Consider the following 22,754-nt stretch of genomic DNA (forward strand, 5'->3'; position numbering starts at 1 on the left):
AGGTGAAATTTGCATAATGCTATTAATCATCTCACTCAGTAAAGGTGCAGTGTGCATGCCGTGTCTGGTCCAACATAATGTGTCCTGCTTGAGAAAGAAGCAGAATGGCCTTAGAATAGACGCGGTGGGATTTAAGTACACGAGCCGGGAGGACTCTGAGTGCAGAGTGGATGCGGCAGCTGTGAAATGAAGAGCTGTCGCATCCAGTGAGCACTTTTCTGAGTGGAGGAAACACACTTGGCACAGCAGAAATAAATCATGCGCTCCTGTTTTGTTTTTTTGCACATCAGCATGCGATTGTAGCTTTCAAAACAAGCAATGGGAAGTTCTCTCCGCTATGTTAAGATTTCCGGTTTCTGATCTGATATTCGCACGTCGCTAATGTTTGAGAGGAAGACTTAGACTGATGCAGCTTTAATGCATCATTTCATGAATAGCTTAATGTGTAGTGCTTTTTAAAGATGCAGCAAATAAAGTATAGAGCCATTACGACGAGAGGAAACATCATTACAAGCGCATAAATCTTTAAAAATGCAAGACATCTACCGTGTTTGGCAGATATCAGATCCAAGAGGTAGATGAGGGTCAAAGATCATGACACTAGATGTCCCTACACGGTCAAAATTCTTATCTAAGCTCATTCCAAATTTTTGGAGTTGATGCTACTAAGCAAGGACTGATTGATTTTGAATGATAACCAGTACAGTATGCTATTTATTCAATAAACAATAAAAACAACAATAGAATACTATATTTCCTGAAATGGGGCCTCCAAGCCTCAATTAATCAGCGGATGCTTAATCAATGGAAATGCCTCTCTTCAAATAAATGCCCCCTTTTTTTCAGGAAAAATAAATACCATGTGGTGCCACTAGGGGTCTGTAGAAACCCGCTCAGCTCAGGACTGAATTTCCAAATTTACAGAGGTGATGTTTAAACTTCTTCTTTCTTTCTTTCCTTCTTTCCTTCCTTCATTCTTAAATGAGCTTATAAGAAATTGGTTGTTGTTCCTGACCAAAATAACAGACCACACAAGTCCCTGAAACAAGAGTCTCTAATAGATGCTGTGCTTAAATTAATCTGATACACATAAGCGCCTTACTTCAAATAAACATCTTTTTTCCCCTCAGGTGCCACTAGGAGGCTGTAGTTGACACGTGTTGCTTCAGAAGCCTTTGCCGTATTAACACAGGTATGGCCTTTAGACAGACACATTACCGGGTAGGTAGTAGACTGAATCAAGTAAAGGCCTTACTTCAAATATTTTTTTCCAGGAAAAAAAAAAATCCAGGTGGTACCACAAGGGGGCTGTAGTTACCTGCATCATGTGTTTGTGGTGGACATCATTACCAAATTAACACACAGATACATGTGTATTTATCATAATTCATATTATTATATTTTAATATATTAATGTCCCCCATTACTTATACATATTATTAAATATTTTATTTAAAAAAATACATTTCTACCAATGCATCCTCTCAAATAAGGTCATTTGCCTCAAATAAATATCTGTTACTTTCTGCAGTTGGGAACAATAAAGAAAATATTGCGACACATCATTCCTAGTCAAGCGAGGTGTGTGTATTGTAGCGCAGTTCAGTGAGTATGTGCGTGTGCCTGCTGTGTAAATACAATAGTGGCAAGTAGAGCTGTGACGGAAAGGCAATTAAGTAAACACAGTGCCAAAGAACATCTGCACAAATAACATCACTGAGAGGGGATCCTGTATACAGATGGTTAATGGGCCTGACAACAGAAATAATAACATTAGCGGCACAGACACAGCCTCATTGTGTGGGACTGATGTGAACAGAAGGAGCACAACCTCCATCTATTTATAGTTTGCATGCTGAGTATAACAGACTGTCAAATGTTTTTTTGCAGGGTGCAGGCATTCAAACAAATCACTGATTGCTGAGTGACTGGTTGCAATTATTGCCCCCTTTTTTGTACAATCAGTGTCTTTTGTGAAAGTTTTCCATTAAACTTGATGATGCAGTGGATTTGTCACATTACGCTCAAGTCAGGGGATGCAAATTAAAATAAGCACATATTGAAACGTTATACGTGTTGGATTTTGAAGTCGAGTTTGGGGGATTTTTGTGTGACTTTTTGACTTTACCTTTTATTCCTCTGGACCTCCTTCTTATCCATAATGACAGGAACGCAGTTGGTCAGCTCGGTCCAGTCTGCATGCAACCCGCAGCTCCATCCTGTAGAGAAGCGAGAGAAGAGCCACGACTCCTCCTTCCCCGGCCGGTGACAAGTACACTTCTTCTGGCCGGGCTTGCAGTCGCACGGCTGTTCCAAGCGGATATTCCTCACCAGGTGCCTGCCGAAGGTGGTCCCTCCTGTCTTCTGGATGTGCAGGAACACGATCACGTCGTCCCCTTTTATGTTGAACTCAACGTGTCTGTCCAAGTCTCTCTCGGTGAAGTTGAATTTTGATGGCACCTTCGAAGGCGGGTCGTCCTCCAGGTCCTGGTCCCGGTCAAAATCATCTCCATCCTGGTAGCGAGTGGAGAGCAGGCTCACTCCCCGCAGCGTGTCTCCGTTTTTCAGGGGGCATGAATTACTTCCAGCGGGACATATGTACTGGTAACCTATCGTAACAAAAAGCACAGCCAGAATAGGAACTAAGATCAGCTTGCTGGATTTATCATCCATCATACGTTTCGTCTTCATTCCATCACTGAGGGGAATAAGTGTTCTGAACTCAATGCTCATTGAGGTGCCTAATATTTCGGGTACAGGTGCCACATGTTGACAGAGCGAAAGCGCCTTCCCTTTCTAAAACAGTCGGCTCTAAAGTTAAGATGCATGGCTGCAGTATCAAACTTCTGAAAACCGATGAGGAGCTGCATCCGCGCCAATGATGGCTCCCATGTTTGAGGTCCTCCAGTCTAAACGCAACACGCGTGTGGTGTCTTGGGAGGGATGTCGCAAGACTGGGACTGTTGCGCAGCCTCGCCACCCAACTCACTGCACCCCCCCCGCCACCGGCAGCATCCCACAGCCTCCCCCGGCTGCTGAAGCGCTCTGACTGGCTGCACTACTAATAGAGCCTGCCTGTGCTCACACAAGCTCCACGTCCTGCTTGGAGCATCCCAGAATACCAGAATGCATCCGTGACATCATGCATATTTAGCAACACTGAACATAATATCTATTGTATCTATCAGTGCTCATGAAAAGAGACCGAACCACATTACATTATCATGTAACATTTACATATTAAAACCATCATCAACTACTGTATTTATCCATCCAATTTAGTCACCAGTTAACCTTACAAGCATGTTAGGATATGGGAGGTAGACTACTACACGCAGAAAACCCACACAAGCACACAAGAGAAAATGTGCAAACTTCACAAAAAGATGCCCAAACTGAGATTTGAACCCTCAATCTAGGAAGAACTGTGAAGTCAGTGCTAACCACTCGCCCACCGTGGGGCCCATAGCATATATTCCATCCATTTTATATACTGCTTGTCCACAGTAGGGTTACTGGTGAGCTAACCAGCCAAACACAGGGACATATAGACAAACCATTCACACTCACGTTCACACCTATGGACGATTTAATGTCCAATTCATTTAATGCATGTTTTTGGGAAATTGGGAATTTTTGGTAATGTTTTTGGATGGAGTAACTGGAGAATACTCACACACTCACACACACATACGCAGACAACATTTATAGTACTTTAGACAGCCCAATTTTACTTGCAATTAATGACTGAATTCTGTGCTGACTGTTTTCTCGTCCTATCATGTACTGTATTAATTTCCAAATACTGTATCGTACACTGTGACCCATTTCACTACCATTGTAAACTAGTCATTGCAATTTGACTGCATTTTTTGATAACAATAGGGGAAATTAAGCCCCACCTGCCTACCCAGACTGCATCACTGACCCACCACCTAACTTAGGACAGTTTTGTAAAAAAGCAGGCTTTGCTACACATCTTAAAATAAAGCATGGAGCTCTGCCAACTGTCAGTCAACTACAAATGTGAAAGCTGTTAGCCTGATCACTTAGTTTTTCTTCTGCCAACAGGCTAACCTTGCATAATGTTGCTGGTAAAATGCAACTCTAATGTCAGCACTGTACCTCCCATAGCTATGCTAGTGTTGCTAATGTTTGTGTCTTCCTGTGCAGTGTGACAGTGTATATGTAAAAAGTACATAAGTGCACAACAGTGCTTCGTGGAGACAAATGTGGGGTGTTCCCAGTAGAACTCACTGAAAGCACTTGTAAACTGTCTAAATCCCAGCATAAAGGCTATATTTTGGGGAACAATTGTGTTTGAACGGTAAGTTCATTTTGACTGAACAGATTGCTGTACAACAGGTGAGTCTGGTACACTCCTGCTGTTCAAGTTATATTACAGTTTTATTTTTAAAGCCACTGACCGGCACATGGTTTAAAAAGAGAGAACAGCATCGGCCACATTAACATTCACCGGGATTGGAGTCTGAATGGGGGATATTGGGGATGGGTGGGAACAGAGAGGGAGTAGAATGCAGCAAAAATAGTGTGAAGTCAGAGTGTAAAAAAATACCGATATACTTAACTACCACAATACTTTAACCTTATGATCAGAGATGCTCAATAACCGATACTCAATATGCTGATATTGTCCAGCACTTCATTACAGATACCGATGGTCAGCCGCTCATCCCTCAAACTAAGTTGGAAAACAAAGAGGAGATCCTGGATAACATAAACTTAAGTTATCATACAGGCTTCTGGCAGGGCCGACATTGGCCATGTGGCAGCAACCCTCGCCAAAGTCAGAAAAAGACGTTGCAGCTGAGTGCAAAAACCGTCATGCAGTCCCCCTCGGTGGCGCAGAACTGCTCTCTATTTGAGTAGTATCACTTGATCAAGCCTTTTCTCACATTCACACTACAAAGTAAGTAATAAAAGTACATAAGATTTGTGCTGGGCTCGATATTGGTATTGTATCGGAAGTGAAAATGTTGTATTGGGACACTGATAGAGGCCACATGCCACTCGAACCAGCGTGGCAACCCAGGTGAGAACCAGCAGAAAACCAGGACATTTTTTGTTTTCCAGTTGGGGAGGATTGCCTTATTTGTGATGAATAGTGCAGTGAGCATTTTGTTAGCATCCCTAAGGTCACCCAATAACCAAAGTGCATTTGAAATTTTATATTTTCATTGATTATACTGCATCATTGTATTCCATATTTAGTTTTCTAAGATTATTTTGTATGTGTCCCTGCGAAAAAGAGCTGTATGCCATTTCTTGTTGTTTGATTCTTTTTTCCAGTTCTAATTGAGCAGGCTTTTCAATTTTTTTTTCCAAGTAAGCATTAAGGCTGTATTTTGGCAAAAACAAATGCACTATTGTGTGACCACTGAGACTCAATTGTTGCAAACTAATATAATATAATTTAAGAATATGCAGTATCATTTACCAGTGGTCACTGCTGATGCATCTAAATAATGTAATGAGATCCAAAGCAAGATCAGTATAAACATTCTACCTTGACAAATGTTCATTTTTCAGTGAGTAGCAAATAATTATCATGATGTTGTATTTTGGTTAACGTATTCAGCTCTATTAGAGCAGCAAAATGTTTTTAAAAAACGCCTCTGTAGTGCACTGAAACACCATTGACGATTACGCTTACAACAGTAAACAATTTCTAAATCATAGCTATCTGATGCCAACCAATCCAAAGCATTATCATTTTTATAAATGCAAATGTTTGAGATACATATTTAAATCATGATTAATGGATCAATTAACTACCTACCCTGTGCTATAGTATGATGCGTTTGAGTGGGTTGCACTCCAAAGCCCCTTAGCTGTCCAAGAATGTGCCTGATTTAATTCAACTTAAAAAATAAATTAAATTCTTTATATATGTGAATATGTTTGATGAGATAACAAAGTTAAACAATACAGCATACGCCTCTACTTTAATATTAGATTAACTATTAATCAAAATAGTGGTCAGAAGAGAGCCAAAACCAAGAAATAGAAACCGGCATCTCTCCAGACAAACCGGTTGCTAGCATGCCCATGGTTGTTACTAGACGCCCAAAATAGAGACCGGAAGGCATTAGCTTTTTTGCGGTAGCGGTCAGTATCAATAACATGGTAAGTAACAGATACAGTACATAGTCGATACATATTATCCTTTTAATGTACGCTTCTAACGATACCTGTTTCTATTTAGCCAGTTTTGCATATCTATAGTATAGTCTGGTTGTCATGTCAAAGAGTTAAACGTAAAACTGCTAACTTCTGTACAATATGAGTCGTGCTTCCAGATAAGAGCGCACTGTGATTACTTGCTGCACTTTCGCCGAATATTTGAGCTTTATGTAAACAACTGAGTTGAGGCATTAACTTTTACAGCAACTACGTGGCAAGGACTGACCTGCCGGCATATGCGACGCCTGCTGTCTTATGCAACTTTACGTTGAAAGGATGACTGTCGTTAAGATGAGGAGCATTATTATGCTGTCCCTGCTACTGATCACCATGCAACACAAAGTATCTGCATCCAAAGGTGTCACAGCAAGTCTAAAAGCGAAGTGGCAGACGACACCTTTTCTTTTGGAGACAAGGTACTACTGCACGAACATCGACACACATGCATAATACATGTACAATGTACTTACAGCATGCGGCACTACACTCATTCCGAAAATACAAATGTATTAAAGGTACTCTTGTAAAAGTTGTGTTCTAATTTTCCTATCTGTGACTGTCAAGGGGAAATCGTTACCTCCAGACTAGAGCTGAAAGAGAACAAGTGTGCTCCCTTTAATAGAAACAGTACATCATTGTAGCAGCAAGCCATAAAGTAGCAGCATGCATGCATGATGGCAAGCATCCCATAAGACGTTGTGAGCTACCAGTTTTCAGCCAGGATTAACCACATGTTATGCACACAGAAACCTTATTCACAATGCTTTCTCTTTTCTTTGTCTAGAAATATGCATCTTAGTTTATAGTATAGTCACAGAAACCAGAATGGAGATCTTTTGCACAGTTACACAGTGGAACCACCAAGCTCAAACACAGATTTTCGGATGTCGAATTGTTGTTTTACTATAAAGAACAATGGAAATGGTAATAATGGCTTCTGTCAAACTGTCACCATCGTAAAACTTTTATTTACTGTAGAGGCACAGTGTCAGTAATATTTTAACATTTTTAACTATCATCCAAGTATTAAAATAAGTTAACCACTGTTAATATTAAGTAATAAAAACAATGGCAGGGCTTAAATTAAATGACGAATGATGCAGACGTACTGTAATGGGAAAGTTCATTTTGTGTCACAAATGCACCTCTTAGACAAGTGTAAAAAGAAGCACCACTTGAGCAGTAATAATACATTTCTCACACCCTTGTGGCTGTTTCTTCTTTCTAGTCTAAAATAACACCACCGAGAGTCAAATAAAAAGCAAAGACGTTAAAGGGATTGTTCGGCTTTTTGTATATGAAGTTGTATGACATCTCCATCAGCAGTGGAGTGCATCAACATTGACTTTCCCCCCACTTTGTCCCATGAGTCGAGTTCTGGTCGAATTTTGGTGATGAGGAACGTAGTTCCGGATAGTTGGTGGGGCCACTTAAGTAAAGAGTGTGGCTTCTCAAAACAATATGCGTTCAAAAGAGTAATACATTTGCATCACAAAAATGCCTCCTCGAAAAAATCTGACCTCGCAATCACTCTGCGCTTTTTTCTCTCTGTTACCGCCAGCTGTCAACTGTTGGGCTCATTTCTATCACCTGTTTTACATTGTTTACTGCTGGGATAGTGAAAGTAGTCTGACTATGAAACAAATGATGGCGACATTCCTTTTAGCACAAAGCCAAAAGGACACCTATATGAACAGGAGTACACGTATGCCGAACTTTGTCGGATGGAGTTAGAACCGGCAGCGAGAGAGAGGAGGGACAGCTGTAGATGTGAGTAGAATATAGTGACTATAGACCGTCACTTTTTCCATCTTATTATGACTGCTTTCCAAATGAGTATAGCTTGTTCTTACCCAAAAACAGCATGTTTCTTTCATTTGTCCAGGGCATTTAGGAATGCAATCCTTCTCGCTGAAGTGTGCACTATGGAGCGGTTTCATCCTGGCCACTTTATACACATCCAGTATACGGCAAGAAGCTAAAGTTTTCTAATGTACGAAACAGGAAAACCATGGAATATATAGGGCCATTCAGACACATCCTTGTTGCTACAGCCCTGATAATTGCAAGTCCGCTCATTTTTTTAAAAGATATTTTCTTATTTGATATCACTCTGGCGTAGCTGTCACTTTCACTCTCTCACATTGCAGTGGTCTTCATCCGTGCATGTAAACACTGTGGAACACATAGACAACAATGGATAAGTGGTAGCACGCAGTGACACCCACGGAGAAAAAATAGAGCCAGGTGATTAAGAGGTCTGATTTTTTTTGAAGGATGCATTTTTGTGATGCAAATGTATTACTCATTTGAACACATTGTTTTGAGAAGCCAAACTCTTTGCTTAAGTGGCCTCCGCCAACTAACCCAGTGGTTCTCAAATATTTTCTGTCATGCCCCCACTGGGGGACAGAAATGTCCCCCCCCACCCGATTTGAAATACTATTGAGAAACTGATAATATCTATTTATTGATCAGACTGAACTCGAAACTGAAACTGAAACCCGCGAACAAAATGGAGAGCAGTGAAGCATACAAGCGTATTCAAGAGTCAAATTGCATGCTGAGTATGACAAAGTCCTCCCTGCCTCTCACCCCCCCTGATAATTCACCACGCTCCCCCCAAGGGGACCGCCCCACTATTTGAGAAGCACTGAACTAACCAGAACTCACGGGACAAAGTGGTGGGAAAGTCACTATTTATGCACTAAATTGCTGAGGAGGATGTCATACTGTCCATTAATTTTCTATGCCGCTTATCCTCGTTTGGGTTGCGGAGGTTGCGGGGGAATGCTGGAGCCTATCCCAGCTGCCTTCAGGCGAGAGGCGGGGTACACCCTGGACTGGTCGCCAGCCAATGGCAGGGCACCATTCACACTAGCATTCATACCTTTTAATTTAGAGTCTCCAATGTACCTAACATGCATGTTTTTGTAATGTGGGAGGAGAAAAAACACATGCACGCATGGGGAGAACATGCACACACTCCACACAGAGATGCCCAATGGAGATTCCAACCCAGCATGGTTAGCCAACATGCTAACCACTCAGCCGCCGTGCGGCCTAGGATGTCATACAACTTCATGTAAAAAAATTCCAACTATCCCATTAATCGTTTATGCTTGCTGAACTGAGGTGGGCTGAGGATTCGACACTAAATCTCTCGTACCTAATGTTACAAAGATGTCATAAAAAGCCAAAGGAAAAGCTCAACACTTGGCCATGATTAATTATGCAGTGCTTGCTTAGCTGAGGTTTTAGGCATAATGTGAAATCATGCATGACGACAGTACTTTTTTTCCCCAAAGGTTCCACTGTATTTTATTGATGGAAGGTTGCTGTGTACCATTTATAATTTATTACAATTATAATTTATTATAATTCACGCAGCATGTTTCTCCCAAACAGATATATTCATATTTTTCTTTTCAGTGAGTTTATTGGAGAGGATGGCAATGAGAAATTCTGGCAGTTTGTCGACACTGTGAAGGAGCTCACTGTGTACAAGCAAGGGGGTATGCAGTATTACATTTTAAATGCCTCTTCATAATGTTCCTCTTCTAATTTGCCACTGTTCTTTATTTTACTCAATCACAGAGTCTGTCCGTTCATACTACAACTTAATTATTAAGAAAGCAAACCAGTTCCTCACGGATCTTCAAGTGAACCTTTTGAAATTCGCTCTGTCTCTGCGCTTCTACTCACCAGCTGTTCACGCCTTGCAGCAGGTACGGTGTGAGTGTTCACATATTACAAATTGTGCCAAATCAAATCAGACATTATGATGATTTCTCTCTGGAAGCTTGGTAATGTTATGACTTAGTGCCAGGGGGAGCCGCATAAATGATTGCAGAATAAGTCATGTAATAGGCAAATATACCCACAGCATTTGTATGACAGGTATGGTGCACTACATACTTTATGAGGAATGTTTTTGTATGCAGCCATAAATTCACGACCCGAGGCTGTCTGCAGTCTTTACTTACAATTGTTTTGGCGCCGCCGAGTCATTATTCCCCCCAAAACACTGGGTGAAATATTCTACTTGAAATTGAACTGTTCAGCAACTATTATCTTGAATGATGCAGCAATATACTTGCCACTGCTTTTAGGATTTCGGGCACCACACACATTGTGTAACCCATCAGATAAACCATGCCCTCGTCTGCAATAACATTTCATACATAAGTATGCTTGTATATAAATTCAGTATGTACTGTACATTCACTACTAAATGGGGATGGGCGTGTATTAATTGATCATTCTGATTGTAAGGTATTAGATTGAAAGGTATTAGAATGTATTTTCTTGATGCTAGCCATACATTTGCCCAAGTAAGTGTCAAATTAAATCATTGATCGTGCGGCTTAGGGATGTTGAGCTTTTGCTTGGAATTTTTGGCTGGCGGGCGGGGATTTGCTGCGGGTGGGCTTGGCATGGCCTTCTCTGGGTGTGCTGGTCTGGCTGTTTGGTGTTTTGGTAGGGGCTTGGCTTTGGTGGGAGGCTGGGTGGCCGGGATTACAACAGCCTGCTGGTGGCGCTCTGGGCTTACTGGCGGCTTTCCTCTGGGTGCATCCTGTTTGGTGCCCCGCAAAGGCAAGGTAGCCTACTGATGGTTGATGGTTAGGTGCCATCTTGGTCTCCTGTTATTGAGATGTGCGTGTCATGATGAAAAGGACTGTTTAAGTGCCATTTGTAATTGAACCATCAGATTTGTTGGTCTGCACATGGCTCACACACTCTTGTGGGTTGTACCGTTCAGCTTTTATGGAGGGTGAGCGGCCATTTTGGCCTCGATCTGGTGTTTTGCTGGGGAGCCTGATATCCCTAGCTTTTGTGAATATATATATATATATATATATATATATATATATATATATATATATATATATATATATATATATATATTGAAGATAGGAAGTGAACATATTTAGTAGTGATTGCTGTCATATGAAGAACGGGTAGGATTAAATAAGATCTGATTCCTGCTAGTCCTTTTTGGACATGTTGAATTATGGAACTGTAAACATGAGATATACTCCAATGTAACCTTGTATGCGTGTTCGAAATATACAAAACAAACAAACATTAGAATGTAGGTTTGCGAAGTTAACCAATTAATCGATTTTTCCCAACAGTCAAATGCACATCCCAATGTTGCAATGATACAATATCCAAATGAATCCAAAAATACACTCAATAGCCAAGCTGTGTTTGTGTTATATTTTAGTTCTTGCCATCTAAAATGTACCTATTACTCAACAGATAGCCAGCGACGAACCTCCGCCGGAGGCTTGTCCCGCCTTTGTCTCCATTCATGGCCAACATACCTGCAGCACAAAAAACATCAAGAAGCTCCTGAAGGCAGCTGCAGGCAGGTAAGTAAAGATGACATAGCCTTGCCCCTGTGTGGATCCACTCACCAGGCCAGGCCAAAAAAATAAAACCTTTGACTCTCCGACTGAATACATGTTTGTTTTGAAGAGTGAAATGTAATTTTCTGAGGTGTCTTTTCATGCAACGCTTGCAGGCCCAAACCCTATTTGTACAACAGTGATCATATATATCCAAGGGCAAATAAAACCGATGTCCCTGTCGCAATCCTGTATGCCGAGATAGGAACCAAGAAGTTCAGCACCTTTCACACCGTGCTGTCAGAGAAGGCTCATGGGGGCGCTCTTACATATGTACTGCGGCATTTTGTGGCGGTGAGTAGCTTCAATATGTGCAATTTTCTTTGCGTTCTTTATTTGAAGGGTCAATCACTCTTTATTTGATATTATATTCTGCTATACTCTTGTGAGGTATGGACCGAATTCTCAAAATGTCTCATATTCAACACATGTTTTTATGAAGCCTGTGAAGGCTTTACTTTGAATGAACATATTCTTGTGTTAAACTTTAGTGTATTGTAATACATATAATATATACCGTATTGATCGAAAATATAAAACAATCTTTTTTCCCTCCAAAAAAGTTGGAAAAGTCAAAGTCAAAATACCAGCTGTTATTTTGCGGATATTGAATATATATATATATATATATATATATATATTAGAGATGTCCGATAATATCGGCTCACCAGTAATATCGCCCCGATATTGCATAAAAATGTGATATCGGTCGACATTAGTATCGGATTTTGTCCTGATAATGAAAACCGATATTTAAAAAATGCTGTATAGATGGGCTTCTAGTCTGCCACCTCCCTGGTGAGGTGTTCCGGGCATGCCCAGCCGGGAGAAGGCCCTGGGGCAGACCTAGGACACGCTGGAGGGATTATGTTCCATAGTTGGCCTGGGAACGCCTTGGTATCCTTCTGGTGGAACTGGAAGAGGTGGCCGGGGACCGGGATGTCTGGACTTCCCTACTGAGATAGCTGCCCCTGCGAACCAGACCCGGATAAGCAGAAGAACCAAGACAGGTCTTGGAAAACAGGGGTGGTGTTATATTCAAGTGTCAAATAATGAAGCATCGTTCTCGGTCGCTGCCTTATTTACCGTTTTTCTAGGCACCTCTGGATAGTGTTTGTTCCACATGAAATGAATGCACTCAAACTCCACCATAAACCTCAGCTTTACAGACCCCACGTCTGATGTTGGGGTAGTGTGAGGTATGGTCAAGAATGTGTGACAGTGACAAAAGTGGCTGAGGCACCAAGCTGTTAATTGTTCTTTGGCTTGGAGTGAAATTCAAAACAACACTAAAATCAACTGACTTGCAAGTGTCGTGGCTGTTTTAGATAAGCCGTGTGCAGATCAGCCAAGCGTTAGGGGTTCTTTGATTGTACTGTAGCATCATTCACCTACACCAGAGTGTAGAGCTTGCACCTTTCCCCAAGACACTTAGACTAGCGTCTGGCACATGCCCATTTGAGAGATCCGTCCATCACAGCAGACAGATAATGGGGCATAGTTAATTTTATCAGAAACACAGTCATGCTCCTCTGGTGCAGAGATTACACTACACCTTTTTCTGGTGCCCAATTGTGCAAATAATCCCCCAGAATTTTGGCATTACAGTCATTCCTTGCTACATAGCAATTCAAATATGGCTCTCGCATTCTATCGTGTTTAAAATTTTTTTTTTTTTTAATTAATGAATAAATTATCGCTGTTTTGTGGTTGACTAAGGCCTATTATTCCGTGTGGAAGTGGTACGTTTTTGCCTGCTTATTTTGTCCTTCTTTGTCACAGTTTCAATTGCATTCATACGTTAAGGATAAATAAATTGGTAATAAACTTGTTAGCTCTGTATACAGTATTGCTACTGTATGTTTAAAGCGGTGGTTCTTGTGTCACTTCAGAGCACTGTTGCCAACTAATCAGTACGAAAAGTAGCTATTGGCTGTCCGAGATGTCTCTAGAAATAAAAAATAAAAAAAATAATAATAATAATTTTAATATTTTATCTCGGCCAGCGGCTCTCAGAGTCTAGACAGCGTAATGATTACATCCGGACTCGCCTCCAGCCTCCACCCTTTATCTTGCAGTTAGGACTACTTGGTTAATTCATGACACAACCTTCTCCCATCACACGTTCTGACACACTGACAGGCAAGTGAGGCTTGACTGTCATGAGTAGTCATTTAATGAAGATTAAGAAACATTTCCGTTTTAGATTCTGCTCTGTAAAACAGGGCGAGATCCACCCCGGTGGCATCGCGCCTCACACACGCATGATTCATGGATGCGTGGAGCTCCTCTATTCTCTCAGTGTGCAGCGGCAGCTGACAGTGCACACATGGGGGGGGGGGCGTCTCAGCAGCACCCGCTGCTGCTCAGTGACAATAGACACTGCAGAATAAGTGCTTTGACTTTTAAGTCCCCAAAAACCAGAACCCCCCCACCCACAACCCCAATTTGAAATGCTATTGAGAAACTGATCATATCTATTGATTTATCTGTACTGTACAAACTGAACTCTAAACTGAAACCAGTGAAATGCAACACAATGGAGAACAATGAAGCATACAAGCGTATTCAAGAGTCAAATTGCATGCTGAGTACGACAAATTCATGCATGTTGGCAGGTCTGCACTAATATTGAAAGTCCTCCCTGCCCTTCACGCCCCCTTACAGTTGACCGCATCCCCCCCAGGGGGCCCGCCCCACTATTTGAGAAGCACTGCCATAACTGATGTCATCTTGTGTTTCTTTAGACAACATACTCATTGAGACCGAATCAACAGTGCCTCTGCTGGTAATAGAAATTATGCACTCCATTTTGTGCCTGTTCCTTCAAGACACAATTCACGGAAGTGGAATCAGTTAATCAGCTAATCAGTTAGAACGGCCATTCATAAGCCACACCAATTCAGACCACACCAAGTTTGGAGACTGGTACTGTGCTATATGTAATAAGCAACTCTTTAAATGCATACATATTTTTTCCAGAAAGCAATTTTAGAAACACTGTAAAAAAAGATGTTATTAGGTAGATTTATCACCAGCAAAGCAAAATTGTCTTTTTATAGTTCTCAGTGCATCTAGTAACATTTAAAGTCGGCTGTGTTTTTTTTTTATTAACTGGGAAGAAATTGTATGCACGGGTCGTTACGACCCTTGAGTGTCTTATCAACAAGGTATCGTTTGCATTTAATCAGGATAACGACTTATGGAGTCAGCCAACTTTGCAAGTAAATGGGTCTAGATGACTGATGGGGATTATTAGCTATTAGCTCTTCAGTGGTCCAAGTAACAAATGGCAAGAAAAATATGCATCTAGAAAACCTTTCCATATAATGTGCTTGTCCAGTATCATGTATCTACTTTCATGACTATAATCATTTCAACAGAAACCAAAGCAGCAGAAGATGCTTTTGTCTGGCTATGGCGTGGAGCTAGCAATCAAAAGCACAGAATACAAAGCAGTGGATGACACCAAAGTCAAAGGTCAGTCTGCAGTTTATTGAATGTATACCTTTAACCTGTGCTGTGTTCAAGGTAATAAAACAGATGTTTTTTCTTTGTAGATTCAAAGACATTCATTAATGCAGCGGATGATGATAACGATGAAGTCCAAGGATTCTTTTTTGGAACCTTAAAGTAAAAAGCTTCAACTTTTTGCATGTAAAATGTAAACAAGTATGGCATGTAGACCAAGGGTGTCCAAAGTGCAGCTCGGAGGCCGTTTGCGACACGCAGCTGTTCTTTTAATGGCCCTCGCCACATTTTAAAAATACAATTAAACAGGAAAACAACAACAAAAAAGAAAAGAGCAGTAATCTTACAACAGTAAGGTCAAAATATGATGGAAATAAAGTTATATTAGTAAGAGAAAAAAGCAGTAATCTTTGTCGCAATTTTACAAGAATAAAGTTGTAATATTATGAGGCAAACTATATGTTAGAAGCATAAAGTTGAACTATTAGGCAAAAAATAGATATATTTTTGAAGTCATTCTACTGTGAGAAACAAAACAAAACAAAAAATCAAGTTGCACCTTTTGGAAAATGATGTTGGGAAGAAGTTAAAGTTATAATATTATGAGGGTAAAGTCTAAATATTTTGGTAATAAAGTCAGGATATTACGAGAAAAAATAGTCACAATAAGAAATTTGAAATACTTTTAAATAATAAAAAAGAAAACAGTAAGAAAGTGTAATGTAAGGAGATTTTCTTACCTAAAGCTGAGATGCAGTCTGTTTTTTCTTTAAATATACCGTACATATCTTAGAATATTCATATGTATTGGTTTATTAAATGTGAAAAAGGGGCCTTTGATTTTTCAGCATGAGGCCCTCGGTGCAAAAAATTGGGACACCCCAGTCCTACACCACTGTAAGCTACGAACTACAATAATAAATATTGTTTTAAGTGCTGTTTAAGTGTTTGATACAGCTTTTACAGTAATTGCAGTAGATGCTGGTGTACCTAATCCTATTAGTGAGTCTATATTCACATTTATGGGGGAAAAAAATTCCAATTGCTTTTATTTCTGTCAAGGAAATCTCACCCAGAACTCCAGGATCAACTAGGTGAACTTCGGAAGCATCTCCTGGATAGTACCAATGACATGGCCCCTCTAAAAGTGTGGGAGCTGCAAGGTATCCTGTCAAATATTGTGTTGGCCTCCCATTAGTGACAGGCAAAATTCTAATTGAGTTTGCAGCCGTGTTTTATAAACACATGCTGCTTATTGCTACTGTAGCACTCTGACGTCATTATTTCATCCCTGCAGACCTGAGCTTCCAAGCAGCTGCTAGAATCCTGTCCGTGCCAAAGTTTGATGCTTTGAAGCTCATGCGAGACCTCAGTCAAAATTTTCCGGCCAAGGCAAGGTTAGAAAATACATCACTGAGTTAAGAGTGAACACATTTGGTTCGTTTCCATGTTTTTCTTTAAAGTGGTATTATACAGGTGGTGCTCAGTTTTACAGTGTTCCCTTTCATTGTTACGCAGATTAATTAGAAACTGAATTTTGGTCCATAAACATGAGACTTGCTCGAGAACTACTTACGGTGAGCCGCAGAATAATACACTATGTACTCAATATCGTCCGCACTTGGTTCAGCCGCTTGACTGTCGCAACCAATCTTAATCGTAAAGATCGTATTGTAAGTTCTAAGTATGACGAGGAAGTGGCTGATCAATAATCTCCTTATTGCAAAAATAAAACTGGCTCCTGTCGGCCGAACCGCCGCAAAACAACATCAGCAAACTCAGTTGTCCTCTCTGCATGCAGCCCTCCTCCTCTCGCACCCATACACACACACACACACACACACACACACACACACACACACACTGTCAGGTGTTGGACTCATGTCACGTTCACAGACACTCGGAAAACACACTGATCCTCTAAAAGTGACAGTGGTCTTATTATTGCAATGGAAAGGTTCCTACTGTAGAGCTTTGCTAGAGCTTTTATTCTTTATTTGTGTTTCATTTAGTTATTCTATTTAGCGGCGTATTACTGTATTTGATGTCCTTCATGTGTTCTGTGTACGTATGAGTGACTTAGGAGTTAAATTAATTGTAAGATCCAACTTACATCAAGTCTAGGCACAGAATTCGTATGTAATCCAAGGATCACATGCATATTTTGTTCATTCGTAACACATTCTTTTTTTATGTACATGACCTAAAATTCTGTAATTATACTGTAGCTATGGCATTTTATTTACCTATACCACAAAGAGAATAGGGAGGTAATTGGAAGCAGCTGATATTTGGGGAGAGGATGGTATTTCTGACATTTGAAAACTCATTATATACTGTGTAACAACTGACTTTTTTTAAAGTGAGAAAGAGGAAAGGAATACATAGCTCTCTTTGACCACATGGTCGTTTATTAACAAGTACCTGTATATTGCACAACACAGCAGCAACAGAACCAATGCTGTAGCAGTGGTAACTGCTCAGCCAGCATTAATACCGCTGATGAGTTCATTATAAACAACAGTACAGCAAGGTGTACACACATAAGCCAACAGCTAAGTAGTGCACCCGATATTTTAAAGTGCATGTAGAGTTTAATAAAGCCACTGGATGTGGACAGGCTGGTTGCCTACTGCCACAGTTTTCAATGCCAATGTTTTTTGACCCAGAGCTAATCAGAAAACCTGGCCATTATTTGCTTTTGTTGAGATTCTGTGGTAAAGTTAATTGTTAATTGGAGCGATCCTGCTTCCTTCAAACGATAAAGGAACTCCACTTTTCATTTTTCTTTGGCTTTTGTGTTATGGGTGATGGCACCTCAGAAGGGTACCATCAATGGCAAAGAGGAAAACCATACAACAGGAAACTGAATTGTACTTACCGGTACTCGTATTTTTGTTTGAATTACAGTTCTTAATTTGTACAGTTAGGAATGTTAACATGTTAGCTAAAATTGCATGCAGAGAACAAATTTGAGTCAACAAGCTTTTGTTTGATTTTTGGGCTTCCACTGTAGTTAGTTCAACATATTTGCTGTATTAAATGACCCCTATTAATTGTCACAATAACACATATGCTTATACTCCTTATACTTACTCCTCTAACTTATAAAAATGGCAAAAAGTGATGAGTAAGAGTTGCCGGGTTTCATTGTGTTTGACTCCAGATTCACCATCCTGACGACCCGCAGGTTTTCAGAGATTAAAGCTGTCATTTTACTGGGGGCCCCCGGCGTAATAAAACTGGTAGTGACCGTATGTTTTACTGTACTGCTTTACTATTCCCACAGATCACTGACAAGAGTGGCCGTAAAGAATGAGATGAGAAAAGAAATTGAAGAGAACCAAAAGGTGCTGTATCATAATCCGTGTCCAAACATGACATTGCAAAAAAAGCTTTCACGAGTTTAGATGAGGAGTCTCTGATCTCTATCTGAAATAGCTTTCGCTTCATCATCATTTTTTTTTTCAGACTTTTGTCCTTGATTCTGTGCTGTTGGCTCTGTAGCATCTTTTCTTTGTGATTATAAAAACATTCAAGCAACACACTTTGTGCTTGTTCTGTCAGCATCTCAGTGAGACGATTGGTGTTCAGCCAGGAGATGGAGAGCTCTTCATCAATGGTCTGCACATTGATCTGGACATTCACAACCCTTTCAGGTGGGATTCCAGTGGGCTGCTTTACCACACCATCACAAGTTTTGCAGCAGTTTCAGAAATATGTGATCTTTCATTGATAGCATTTTGGAGATCCTCAGAGGCGAGGCCAGGGTCTTGGAGGGTCTTCACAACTTGGGTGTAAAAGGAGAGCATCAGAGCACACTTCTGAAATTACCTGTGAACCACGTGTCAGACAGCTATGCATTAGATATTAGACATCCAGCTATAATGGTGAGTTCTGGTGACTCATTATTCTAGGGCCAAAAAAGGCCCTAGGAAAAAGGTCATCTGCCAAGAAAGGGTTTTTCAAATTAGAATCTTGGATGTCTTTCATTGGGCAATTTGAAGAAACACGATAGCATCTGCATTCAAGAATTATATATCCTTTTTAAACCTTATTACTGCAGTAAATAAAATGTAAAAATGTTTAAACTGGCAGTAGCCATTTTTAATGACTCCCGTGTAGTATAAAATGTGTGGAAGTAAGTTAACACCTGTATAATAAAACTTCTTATCCTTTGAGGTTGCATAATGAGTCAGGCTTCCAGAATGCAAGTGGACTTCATGCATCGTGCTTTTTAACATTCCCAACTTTCAGGTGTAAAAATACGTTAGCCACTGCATGGTAGAGGTTAAAAGAGGGTCCTTATTTCTTGCACAGTTACACATTGAGACAACAGCTCATTTGCCAGTGTGCTTTTTAATTGGCGTTTTGCTTGATTGTGCTTAGCAGAACAGAGACATTTGTACTGCTTTCTTACATCACAATAGCTTAACGATGCTAGCCAAAAGTCCTCATCACTTTTGGCTAGCACCCGTCTGTGGTGGCGTCACAAAAAAGGTCATTCTTAAAGCCTACGTCACAACCGGTCTTGTTTGTCTTGAAAAATAAGCGCCCGTAGAGTTTGCTTGACATGACAAAGAACATCTGCGGCCGGCCTACGGCCAGTCTACGGATCGGCTTAGCTCTCCGTTTCTTGCGGGGTTTTTTTGCACATAGACGGGTCATAGGAGCCCGTACGACCGGTTGTGACCTACGCACAGGATGCTGACTGATCTGAAGTTTCACAAGTTTGCTGAAGTCTCAAGTGACATTGCGCACGATGACGACCCCAACCTCCAAGTTGTGCTGTTTTGAAATCATGGTATAATGGTGTTTTATGTCTTTTCAGTGGATGAATGACATTGAGAATGACCCGATGTACAGCAGCTGGCCAGCAGGTGTACAGGAGCTGCTGAGAACCACCTTCCCTGGAGTCATTCGACAGATTAGACGGAATCTTTTCAACTTGGTGAGCTCCCAGAATGTGAGACATGCTAATGGGTTACTGAGTTACTTGTGTTATTTCATACTACTTGCAGATGAAAAAATGTTGCCAGTTATTTTATTGATCATGAAGCAGGCTTTTTGATTCATGTTTGTTCAATAAATGTGGATTATTTCCCCTCACTGATTTATGTACGGTATGTGATTTGAATGATATACTTCACTTTAATAAATTTTTGTCTGGTGTGTGGAACCTAATTTCGAATTTTGGTCATCAGATGAAACACTTGGGAAGCTCTGCTGAATTTTCACTCAACAACATGGGCAGCCTAATGAGAACCAAAATAGAAGCTTTCTCAACAATTCTGCTTTTAGGAAGATAATTATGTTCAGTCTCGATTGCCACTGTCAAAATTAAATCAGGTAATCACAATATTACCCACCCCTCTGTTTATATAGCCATGATTATGTGCGTAAATGTATGCATGTTGCTCCTGGATGTCATTTCCCGGATGAGCGGTGTCTCAGGTGTTGTAACATAAACATCTATTGCAAGGGAGCCTCCAAGCCTATTTGTATGCTCCTGCTTCCTTTGTTCTGTTTGTCATATTACATCAGTTAGTTAACTAAAATAACCTGTCTGCGACGACTTCTAGGTGCTTTTCCTTGATCCGGAAGAGGAGAAATGTGTGGCGCTGGTGAAACTCGCCCAGCTCTTCTACAAACACAAGATCCCCCTGAGGTCAGTGCATCTGTTGCTGTTTTATGGCCCACTTTTGGGGCATTTATAATCCTCTCCAGGCCCTGTTTCTCATTTCATCTGCAAATTGAATACTTGTTTTGCTCACTTTCGCCAGAATTGGATATGTGTTTGTTGTCAACCGCGAAGATGAGATTGATGGCTTCTCAGATGCTGGGGTCGGCTTTTACCGACTTCTGAATTACATCGCAGACGAGTATGATTTATCCCAGGCGTTGATATCCATGGCCTCGGTAAATATATCACATGCATAAATCTCTGTTGTTCTATCTGCATTTGTAAATGAATAACTAACTCGCCATCTAATATGTTCTTCTTGAAAAGTCAACTTGTTTTATTGCAGCCCTGGTTATCCCATTGTTTTTGACATGTTGGCACCGTGGGAGTTAGTGGGGCTGCCTGTGGTAGCAGCCTTGTCAGATCTCAGAAATTATTGACTGCGGCGGGGATGTTAGGAGAGTCAAATCAGATCTGACCTGCCACTTTCTTGTAGTTGTACAACAGAGTCGATGAAGGGGAGACATTGACGGCTGACACAATCGCTGCCTTCCTGAAGAGTAAATTCCCTAAAGCCAATGCTGAAAGGATCCTTGGAGCAGAATCGGAATATGATGCCAAAAGGAAGGTAAGGATGTAAAATATTGCTTTTATTCATATTACTTGACAGTGAAGAGAAGTAGCCAAGCATTTTATTATGCGCCCTAGGACGGTGCCCTCTTTTACGAAAAGAGTGGCCTAGGCACCCTTCCTCTGGCTTTATTTAATGGAGTCCCCCTGAGTCCAGATGAGATGGAACCCAGTGACCTGGAGAGTGTCATCTTGCAGCGCATTATGGACTCCACCACTACCTTCCAGAGAGCTGTTTTTATGGTATGACTCTATTTTATTTCCAACCTTATGATGGAGGTCTGTGTAAATCTGCAAGTGTGCAATCAAAACAATGAGGTGCTTTACTAATGGCAGTTCATAAATACAGAATCTCACATAAGTGAGTACAACCCTCACATTTAAGCAACCATTTCATTATAGTATATCTTCTCAATGGACAATGTTATAGACGGGAAACTTTAATATAACTTTGTAGTAGTCTGTGTACGGTGTGTATAGATTTACTGTCCTTTGAAAATAAGTCAACACAGCCATTATTGTCTAAATAGTTGGCAGCACAAGTGAGTACACCTCACAGTGAACACAGTGAGCTGGTGGATGTTAGACACTTAGCGCTCCTCCATCTTCCTTCCGCTTGATGATGCCTCACAGGTGCTTAATCGGGTTCAGGTCTGGAGGGGACATACTTCAGCTTCAGCTTCCTCAGCAAAGGACTTGCCATCTTGGAGGTGTGTTTGGGCACCTTATCGTGTTGGACGAGTGCCATGCGGACCGGTTTCTCAGTTTCATTCTCCGCTTCACAATGTCATAGTACATGTTGGAATTCATGTTTCCCTCAATGAACCACAGCTCACCTTGTGCCGACAGCACTCGTGCAGCCCCAGACCATGAGGGTACCACCACCATGCATGACTGTAGGCAAGGCACAATTATCTTGCTATTTACTCATATAACCAGCTATTTAGACAATAATGTTGAGTAATTTTCAGTGGATAGTGACTCTATACTACTATACAAACTGTATACTGACTACTCTTTAGTATATTTTCCCTTGAAAAGATGTGCTTTAATAAAATGTTTGCTAAAATGTGAGGGGTGTATTCGCTTTTGTGAGAAAATGTATAATATGCATGAAACATATTTAGAGCATTAGTCTATATTATGGTTGACAGAAATATTGTAGTAACTACTGTCCTACAGGGTCAGCTGACTGAGGGGACAGACGTGGTAGATTACCTAATGGACCAGGCCAATGTAGTACCCAGAATGAACCCACTTATTTTAAGCACAGACCGGAAGTACCTGGACTTCACTGCCACACCGGGTGACCTGACCCCCTCCAAAAGTGTTTAAATATCAAACTATTATTG

At 40.8% G+C, this 22,754-nt stretch overlaps 2 protein-coding genes across 4 annotated transcripts in view; one reads left to right on the forward strand and one right to left on the reverse strand.

Moving 5' to 3' along the window:
• hs6st3b (heparan sulfate 6-O-sulfotransferase 3b) overlaps positions 1-2,960 on the reverse strand; it is a 78,071-nt gene extending 75,111 nt beyond the window's left edge. Inside the window, exon 1 of the mRNA XM_054786978.1 lies at positions 2,129-2,960. Coding sequence (XP_054642953.1) covers positions 2,129-2,733 — 605 coding nt within the window. The 5' untranslated portion in view covers positions 2,734-2,960. The remainder of the gene's footprint in view (positions 1-2,128) is intronic.
• Positions 2,961-6,058: 3,098 nt separating this feature from the next.
• Positions 6,059-22,754, forward strand: part of uggt2 (UDP-glucose glycoprotein glucosyltransferase 2) — a 57,041-nt gene continuing 40,345 nt past the window's right edge. For all 3 annotated transcript variants that reach the window (XM_054786563.1, XM_054786566.1, XM_054786564.1), the window contains exons 1-19: positions 6,059-6,147; positions 6,409-6,620; positions 9,637-9,719; positions 9,802-9,932; positions 11,470-11,582; positions 11,735-11,912; positions 15,002-15,098; positions 15,179-15,251; positions 16,152-16,252; positions 16,387-16,486; positions 18,379-18,439; positions 18,657-18,748; positions 18,829-18,979; positions 19,921-20,040; positions 20,672-20,757; positions 20,873-21,008; positions 21,269-21,400; positions 21,481-21,645; positions 22,585-22,708. In XM_054786563.1, the coding sequence (XP_054642538.1) occupies positions 6,460-6,620; positions 9,637-9,719; positions 9,802-9,932; positions 11,470-11,582; positions 11,735-11,912; positions 15,002-15,098; positions 15,179-15,251; positions 16,152-16,252; positions 16,387-16,486; positions 18,379-18,439; positions 18,657-18,748; positions 18,829-18,979; positions 19,921-20,040; positions 20,672-20,757; positions 20,873-21,008; positions 21,269-21,400; positions 21,481-21,645; positions 22,585-22,708 (2,104 nt within the window). In that variant the 5' untranslated portion in view covers positions 6,059-6,147; positions 6,409-6,459. The remainder of the gene's footprint in view (positions 6,148-6,408; positions 6,621-9,636; positions 9,720-9,801; positions 9,933-11,469; positions 11,583-11,734; positions 11,913-15,001; positions 15,099-15,178; positions 15,252-16,151; positions 16,253-16,386; positions 16,487-18,378; positions 18,440-18,656; positions 18,749-18,828; positions 18,980-19,920; positions 20,041-20,671; positions 20,758-20,872; positions 21,009-21,268; positions 21,401-21,480; positions 21,646-22,584; positions 22,709-22,754) is intronic.

Source organism: Dunckerocampus dactyliophorus, chromosome 9 (genome assembly GCF_027744805.1).
Source record: "Dunckerocampus dactyliophorus isolate RoL2022-P2 chromosome 9, RoL_Ddac_1.1, whole genome shotgun sequence".
Taxonomy (NCBI): domain Eukaryota; kingdom Metazoa; phylum Chordata; class Actinopteri; order Syngnathiformes; family Syngnathidae; genus Dunckerocampus; species Dunckerocampus dactyliophorus.